Source organism: Micropterus dolomieu, linkage group LG07, assembly GCF_021292245.1.
Source record: "Micropterus dolomieu isolate WLL.071019.BEF.003 ecotype Adirondacks linkage group LG07, ASM2129224v1, whole genome shotgun sequence".
Taxonomy (NCBI): Eukaryota; Metazoa; Chordata; class Actinopteri; order Centrarchiformes; family Centrarchidae; genus Micropterus; species Micropterus dolomieu.
The window spans coordinates 29,595,173-29,604,314 of NC_060156.1; the positions used below are offsets into that span (position 1 = coordinate 29,595,173).

The 9,142-nt window shown below is 38.4% G+C and overlaps 1 protein-coding gene across 1 annotated transcript; it reads right to left on the minus strand.

Annotated features, from left to right (window-relative positions):
• Positions 1–4,195: 4,195 nt before the first annotated feature.
• slc10a2 (solute carrier family 10 member 2) lies at positions 4,196–8,925 on the minus strand. The gene is made up of 6 exons (XM_046053277.1): positions 8,528–8,925; positions 8,036–8,154; positions 7,813–7,901; positions 7,465–7,640; positions 7,158–7,315; positions 4,196–5,607 (listed from the first exon to the last, which is right to left on the minus strand). The coding sequence occupies exons 1-6, from the start codon at positions 8,923–8,925 to the stop codon at positions 5,414–5,416; spliced, it is 1,134 nt and encodes a 377-aa protein (XP_045909233.1). The 3' UTR covers positions 4,196–5,413.
• Positions 8,926–9,142: the final 217 nt, after the last annotated feature.

The following is a 9,142-nucleotide window of genomic DNA, read 5'->3' on the forward strand; positions in this document are numbered from 1 at the left end:
GGCCAGTAAACGGGGTAGACAGCTTTATGGGACTTGACTATTAACTGAAGTTTTACGGTATTTGCTGATATTCTTTCCGCAATTATTGCAGTATCTCTGTATGAAATCGGCTGTGCTTTTGGATCATTAGGAGGCTGTCTTGTTTTTTTGTTTGGGATTGGACTTTGGGATTGACCATGATGTTCTGTGGTCGAAGCCTTGATTTTTGATGCATAACCTAGGTGTAAGGTAAGACAACCTGCATGTGTTTTATATTTGGTCATTTTCTTAGATTGTAGGCCTGTCAAAAATGCCTTTTTACAAGTGATAATAAATGTTTGAACTAACATTATGAGGTGTTTTATATCTATGGATTTTATTGTAGGCAAGTCAAGTGTTGATTTGAGAGGGTAAATTGATTGTTAACTCCCTGTCGGTTGCTGGCCACTTGGTCATAAACTGGATGAATTGAGATGGTTTGAAATGTTGTTTTATTGTTCACTGAGAATGAAAGTTAAGTGCACCTAATAAACTTAAAGTAATAGTTTGACTAACTTTATATCAAGCATCTGAAAACTCAGAGAGTTTTTTGCTAAAATATCCAAAGTTTTTTCCTGTTTGCAGGGATATTATAACACTTTTATAACTAATGTGACCCTTTAAAATTTCTTCTCAGAAACATTACAGCTGAGCTTTTTTTCGTCAGTTCCCCTTGGCCTTATGGTTATCCCAAATACACAAATGGGGCCATGTCCCTCTAGCTTGACAGCTAACTTACTAGCTTAACTTTGTAGTTTAACTTACTTAACCTACGTTAACTTACATGTTTCCTTTTCGTTATCTTGCAGCAGAGACTAAATAAGCCCAACGTGTGACTTTCCATCGACTGACTATTGAAACGTTAGCGGCTTTCTATCGACTGACTATTGAAACGTTAGCGGCTTTCTATCGACTGACTATTGAAACGTTAGCTACTAATAAATAACACAAGTTGAATTATTGATTAGCTAAATTAATCCGACACAATCACGCATCTTTCGTGCAGTGCACTCTTTGCGAGGCATCTGACGCAGAGGTCAACGTCAGTTATCGTACGTTAATGGCTTGTGAATGGCATGAAACCAGCAGGACTGCAAACCGTTCAGTTTCCAGGGGAACACCAACGACGTCTATTTAAGAGTTTAACTACTTGATCAAATGAATGTAGTTAGTTGTTATAGGTTAGTTAAGTAACGTTAGCTCAGTTATAACTTCATAGTCTCATTATCATTATAAGTTAAAGCACAAACAATTTCGATGGGTAACTTTAATAACGGTAAAGTACCGTAACTAACGTTATAGAGGAAAGAGGAAACGAGGTGATGAACTTTTTCGAACTTCTTTGGCGATTGTAACGTTATTTCACGCAAATGAGACATAAGATAAGCGTTTCATGTAATGGTGAGACAGTAATTTCATGTATGGAGAAAAAAAACTTGCTGTAAATGATTTGTTACTTACGGAATCCTCACAGCTCCTCTCGTCTGATCGCTGTCTCTCTGGAAAGGGGCTTCTGTTGCATTCAGGGTCTCCTCGTAAACTGTGTCATGAACAGAAGTTGTTGCCTATTGAGGAGCTTAACGTTAAATGGAAATAGCGTTGCGGAAGTCTTGCATTATTGGCAAGTAACTAAGAAAGTAAGTAAGGGGCGCTATTTAAATGTTATGAATTACAAGTAGCCTACAAATGAATGATAATTAACCCTTTCACGCTTAGTGGTCACTACAGTGGACAGCTATTCAAAAGCCATTTACGTGAATAGGCAGAGGTTTTGATAGTCTAGTCGTGTATCATGCCATACACTGCCCCCCTCTGGTAAGCCGTTGTAGGCGCAACTTAAATTCATCAAAACCAAGATGGCCGACAGATGATCGGAAACGCTGTGCAGCTCAGGTAAATCTTGACATTCCTCCAATTATAGGAGAACCCTGCAGGTAAATAAAATTTGGTAACATCTAGTAACAACTAAGGAGTAATACAATTGTTAAACTTTCCAAGTATTGATTTTATGTTGGGAGGAAATTGCAATTAATCATCTGTCCACTAAATTGGACATTATCCATTGCTGGCTATATTTTAAATACAATTAACTATTATAATACTTTATGATGTAAATCAATGGATTTTTTTATATTACAATGTAAAACTTGCAGTTTTTGTAACAAAAACAATATTAGTTCCATTATGTGTGTAACATTTAGTGTGTTGCAGCAAGTAATAGAAAGGCATTCAGGATAGAGGAGCAAATTCCATCAGAATCAAGTGAGAATAATAATTGTGGTAGTGACGATGAATGGCTGCCAGAAACAGGTGGATCCCCAAATGCTAGCATTATTGATAGTGGAGCTGAGGGTGCTGAGTAAGAGAGGCTGAAGAGTCAGAAGTGAGGTTCAGCGTTTTTGCATTGCATTAAACTGCATTAGAATATGTTAAAATATGTGACCACATTAGTTTAACAGCCTTAAAAATATAGTTTTCACATACTATATAATTTTACTCATTGGTTTGTTAAATAAATATTTCTTAAGTTAAAACCTTACACGCATTCTGTCGACCTTAGTGAAAAATGAAATTCAAATTTTATTTTGCAAGAAAATAGAAATTAACAAAATAAAAGTGATTCAACAGAAGAAAATCAAATCAATATTTGATGTAATCCCAGACTGGATGAGCAATACTGTATTGTATTTTTTATTTTTTTTTGACTTAATAAATTCCTGTAATTTTCTGCATCTGCCAGTTATTAACAGTTAAATGTTTGCTAACTTCATAGGAAGTTCCATTGGAACTTAAAATGTTCCGGGGATCGAACCCACGACCGTCTTGCTGTGAGGCGACAGTGCTAACCAATGAGAGTGAGTTAGCAAATTTATTTCCTCTATAGTCTGCGAAGCTACCTGTTGCTGAAGTTAAATGAAGACAACTCTTAGGCCTACCTAACCATAACCTGATATTTTTAATATTAAATACAAACTTATATCAAGTCTTGTTACTACCTATGACCACAAAGAATTTTTGTAAAATTTTTTTACAATTACTACTGTTAGCTATGCTACTCATCATTGCCAACTGTAAGTAAGTTAATTAAAAATTATGAACATTTATTTTAGAAGTGCCATTATGTAAAATAAACTAAGAAACAATAGAAGTTCATGAGAAAATTAGCGCCAATTCATAATGTCATCGCACTTTAGAAGCAGAAGAAGTAGGCCTATCTAAATAATTTTTAAGCTAGATTTTCTATTTTGGAGACACTCCAGAGCCCTGCAGTTTCAATGAAGAGTCGACATGGCAAATACACATAACATGTTTCACTTTTTGAAAATGAAAATGATTCATATTTATTGCAGTAAAAGCTATGTGAAAGTACGAGAATTCCCAGTCTTTCAAACAGTAAGTGAAGGCAGCTTTTGGGCACTCAGGAAGAGGGGCAAGTGTGTGGAAGTAAGGGTGTTGGTTAAGCACACTTTAGTGAATCTTGAATTATGCTGAACACGTTTATTATCACATGACAGCACTTATACTGTATGTAGTTTTGTGACTGTGGACATGCTTTTGCTGTTAGTCTGGACTTTGAACAACTGTAAGAGTTTAATGTGAATATTTTATGATTTGAAAGAAACATTTCTGACCTTGTACTGGGACAAAGTGGTGAGTAAATGTTAACATTTTACTACATTACATTAGAAGACAAAATCTACATGTGCATTTTTGTTCATAGGGCTTAGGTAAAAAAAAAGAAGAATCAAGTAAGAGTGTAAGAGTGTTAAACCATTTCAGTTAGCAACTGAGCATCTAACCCATCTACAAAGTCTAAAAAGGCTTTCCATGTCAAGTAGAATATTGATATTAACCTCTCATGGTTTATCTGATCTGTTCTACCTCCAAGGACTGCATGACCTCTTGAACTCAATGTGCAAAGACAGGAGGGGAAGCGTCCTTCCACTTGACCAGTATTAATCTCCTAGCTAAAGTGGAGTAGGCCACTATTAGCCTGAGTAGCCTTTAAATGTACATTGTAATTATCATTTCTACATAAAATCAACACAATACAACATAAAGGCGTAGTTTACAACATTAATATGTTTGAGTTGAAAACTAGTAGTTTTATTCATATCAAAACAGACAACAAAAATGTTAAAGTTAATTGATAAAATACATTATTTCACAGGGCACATTTCCAAAATAATAGGGGTAAATAGGGAAGCACAGAGATGAACTACTGAAATTAAAATAGAAGAATAGCAATCAAGTATTGTGAAATATGCATTTGAATTTTGAAGTCTGTGTTTTTCACATTTACACACTACAGAGGACTAATAAATTAGTTATAAATATACTGTGATGAACGTATCCCTGTTTCTTCCATTTGGACAGATATTTAAAACCACTACCTTTCTTGGTTTAAAATGCTAAGAATCGGTCATTCTCAGAAAAACACAGCATTTCATGAGTCTCAAAACATGATAAGTCCTGTTCTTACTTCTATAAATCTACAAGTACTAGAACAGAGAACACACAAAAGAAGTTTGTATCAGGGCCCAAGCGCCAAAGCTGGTCTGTAACAACCACTGACTTCATCTGCTACACCACAAAACACAATCCATCCATCGTCAACCGCTTCTTCTGCGTACAGGGTCGCGGGTAGAAAACACAATAAGGATAAAAAATAAATAAACCTTTTATTTTTTTCAACATTTATATTTCAACTACTATGTTCTGTCAGTGGGTATGAAAACTGTGAAACACTGGCTGTCCCCATGTGACACTTCGTCACGTCTGTTTCTTATCAGCTACATTATGATTGTCACGAGAGCATTCTAAACAAACTTAATTTCACTCTATCACCGGTTATATTGTGACAAAATAAATCTCAGTTCTCAGTTCAGTTTTATATTACACCATTCAGCACAAACTACAGTAAATATATGTATATGGATATCTGAGTAATCCACATAAACAGCATTAAATATTTTGTTTGAATTATTGATAAGACATATAAATAGATACAAGTAAATGTGTTGATCATGCACAACAGGCATTCTGACAGAACGTACAGAGTAAAATTGTTTTAAATAATTATATATTAATAAATTACGGAAAAGGAGGGCCTCATATCTTAATATAATACAATACAACATTATACAATGCAATGTATTATGTTACGTTAGTCACTGCCCTCCTTGAAGTTAATTTTAGACATACCAGGGAAGACATTTGGGCATCCGTGTTTTTGCTAAACTGTCCAAAACTGATAAGAACAGTGTCTGTAGTGCACACCTTTGGCCTGCAGAGTGCACTGTGTGTTCAGTTAAGTTAGCCTGCTGTTTTCTGTAGAGCTGTGGCCCTGAATGTTAATACTGATAGTCGGGAGTCTGTGTGCAGGTCTTTAATTTCAGAACTGGGTGTTCCTGTTAATATCCCCACCCTTCTCTTCGCTGTTGCCATTCTCATCCAACTCAAAGGCACTATTTTCCACAGCATAGTCCTTCCCTTTTGATGGTTCACCGTCGCCAGCTTCCAGGGATGGAGCTTCACTGTTTGCATCTTCTGAACTACGGCGACATGACTTTTTATATGCCTGGTATCCTGTAGAGGAACAGGAAGGGATTCAGAAACACTGTTTAATCATTTTGACATGTCGTTTTAAAGAGCGTTGAAATGAACTGGGCTTCAGTGAATGCAAGTTTTTTTTTGTCATCCCTGGCTTGTCAAGTTCTTCCAGTTATTTGTTTTGTTGGGGAAAAATAGAAACTGGAAAATCTTTAAAGGGATGATGAACAATGCAACAACTGAAGGCATTGGTCCACGCAAAAAAGGTTATTTTCATTGAAGTTATACTGCCACCTGTTTATCTTTACTGTATCAAGGTGGAGGAAGACCAAACGTTTATTTCAATGAGGAAGGGGACCAGATGAATTCACTTCTGGTTTTAAATTCATCCAGCCGCATTTATTTGCATGCTGTGGTGAAAAACAGGAGGTGCAGGAAATAGCACGGGCAGGTTTACAAGCATAAGCTAGCAGCCATGGTCATTCCACGAATGATAAATTATACAGCTTCTTATCACATACTTTTATTGTCATTAACGTTGTCCTTGAACTCACTGCAGCCAAACAGCATTCCTCCGTCTCTGCTGTGTGTATAATTTGTCCTTGTAGTAATATAAACACAGATTCAAAGAATCAATATTTCAGGCAAATCCCACCCTCTCTCTCACTCTCTGATTGGATGGATATTGGAGCTCTCAGATTTGAGAGGTGAACAAAGTAGGAAACATTTCCAACCATTGGCAAATACACCTTTTTTCACACGTACATGCTTGAGTTACTGTTACTTGTTAACCGTGAGTGATAACTTCTTAAAGATGAAGGCACTGTTAATGATGGGAAACAACAGTGCTAAGTGAAAAGGCAAGGGCACAGTCTTTTCACAACGGGATGCTGTAAATATTCATTAAATGTGCCAGAACTGAGCACTCAACAACACGACACCACACAGGATGAAAACTGTCATCTCACCAGATACAGAACTACAGTAGGAAATGGCTGACAAGAGCCTTTCTAGTCTTCTAACGACTCAAAGCGTTTTACACTTCATGTCACACTACACGACACCCATTCACACACTGATGGCAGAGGCTACCATGCTCATCAATCACACACACTCACAGTTCGGGGTTCAGTATCTTGCCCAAGCCGGGGATCAAACCTCCAAGCTTCTAATTAGTGGTAGTGACCCACTCTACCTCCAATCCTCAGCCGCCGCAGTGTTTGATCATTTATGTAACTGTAACTGAAGATCTAACATCCACACCCACTTCAGTTTGAGGTTGGCCAGTGTGCAGAGATGAGAAAGGAGCCAACGTTTGAACGTATCTCTCTAGCTCACTTTTTTCATCCTTGACACAACTATTTCTGTCATTCGGCATTAGAACAATGTTGTTGCTCTCATGTTGTTTAACTGGATTAGTAACCTTATGAAAAGATGAGACAGTCTTTAGACATGTGTTCACCTGCATTTTTTGTTGGTAGGTGACAGACCAACATCCAGTTTTCACAAAAATGCTGCTACTGATTGAGAAAATGAAGACAAAATTGACATGTAACTGCATATGTAGCGGCCTGCTAAATTCTCACCTCCCACACATATGACTGCCACCACTAGCTGGAAGATGCTGTAGATTAGGGGGAACGCAAACATGACCTCCAACTCAGCAGGGCTGAAAGACAGCTGGACAATGGTGCTGCACAGCTGGGAGTTCTGGAAACCTGTCTCCAATGCAATGGTTCGACACCTGAACAGAACAGGTAATTATAAACAACCTCATTAGTAGGTAAATGTATATATGTATCAAACAAATTAAAGCAAGTTAAGGAAATCAAGATGCAGGTTTATGTAACAATGTGGTTATATGCCAAAATCACTGCAATGCTGTCACCCTACCTGAACCAGGGTTGACCTGCAAAGCGGGCCAGGAAGAACCCCAGGCTGAAACCAACAAAGGGGTAGATAGTTCCAATGATCCAAAGGGAGGGAGCAATGTTCCAGGAGGACTGGTAAAGAATTCCTCCAACCACAGCTATGATGAGAATGAGAGCAAATCCTGCAATGGACCCTACCTGTGCACAGCAGACACATTATTAAATTCCACGCCAGGAATGTTCATTGAATAAAGCCATGCCAAATTTGTAAATGTCACAACAAATCCGTTTATCAAATATCAGATTCACAGAAATGATCTGACTAAGGCTTAGAAGCGCCCTTTGCATAAAACATTCAAAGCATTCCTACCTTGAGGATCTTTTTTGCTACGAGAGGCCACTTGTGTTTAACATATATTCCCACAGCAATTGGGATAAGAAGGGCCACTAGAGTGATACCTGAAGATACACAGATTTCATATCAGATGATTTTAAGACTATAATAAAACTGAACTGATGTGATTATACAGCACAATAATAAAACAGGTGTGGAAGCCCTTAAAATAAACCATCTATAATCACATTGTACATACCTATACTGTCATATGGGATCTGAATTGTACTGTTGGAAGTCCAGATGGAGGTGTAAATGAGCAGACAAAGAGGCATCATTCCCAAGGCCAGGATAGAGGAACAGGCTGTCATACTGATACTGATGAGGGCAGAATATGGACAGTATTTCAGTCAACAATCTTCTCCAATGACATTTTATTTTTCAAGCAGCACATGTCCTCAAAATAAGGAGGTGGACTGTGATAGTTGCAAACTGCAACTGTGGCTGAGTCAGCTTCCAAATCAACAGATATCCCACTTGAGGATTTGCTCATGGGGGCAATCATTAACACATACTGGACAAGCTACCTTATGAGAACACAAAAAGGGGCCCTGGGGACACAAAAAGAGGGTCCCGACCATCCAGTGTGTCCGGTGGATAGGTTTGTCAAATAGTTTGATAGCATTCAACAAGACACCATTAACTAATATTAGATTATACAATGAGTGAGTCGGCCCAGCTGGTTTCTTACCTTAGGTCCATGTCTCCATCCAGCCAGTAGCAGATAATGTTGGAGCCGGAACCTCCAGGACAGCAGCCCATAATGATGATGACAACGGCCTGCACAGGCAGCACGCCGAAGGCCAGTGACAAGGCAAAGGCTGTGAAAGGCATGATGCCAAACTGGCAGAGGAAGCCGATGATGATGCCCCAGGGTTTCTTGATATGGCCCCACAGCTTTTCGGCATCCACAGTGCAACCCATAGAAAACATGACCATGGCAAGCATTACGGTGAGCACTGTACTCAACACCAGGCCCAGTATTGCATTAAAGTCACCGGGAGGAACAAGGCAGTTTGAGCCTGAACAGATTGTGGCAACAGTGTCACAGGCATTAGGCACTGCAGTTATTGCCTTGAATATGGTCATTGTGGACAATGTATTGGGAGAAGAGAATGATCCGTCAGTGGCGCCTAATTTGAAAGGAGACTGGAGGAGAGTTTCCTCAGAGCTTGTAATTCTTAGATTCCACAAGACTACTCCAGTTTCTCCGACATCCAAGAAGATGATGGCAAAAGTGGGAAGAACTGTCCAGCTCACTGCTCTTTATGCCGACCCTGCTACAGCCAAAAAAAGTTGGGAGGGA

Coding starts and splice junctions, on each gene's coding strand:
- slc10a2 (XM_046053277.1), bottom strand. CDS start 8,925: ATGACCATATTCAAGGCAATAACTGCAGTGCCTAATGCCTGTGACACT. Junction 8,155..8,527: donor GATGGAGACATGGACCTAAG/GTAAGAAACCAG, acceptor TGCCCTCATCAG/TATCAGTATGACAGCCTGTT. Junction 7,641..7,812: donor TAGCAAAAAAGATCCTCAAG/GTAGGAATGCTT, acceptor TGCTGTGCACAG/GTAGGGTCCATTGCAGGATT.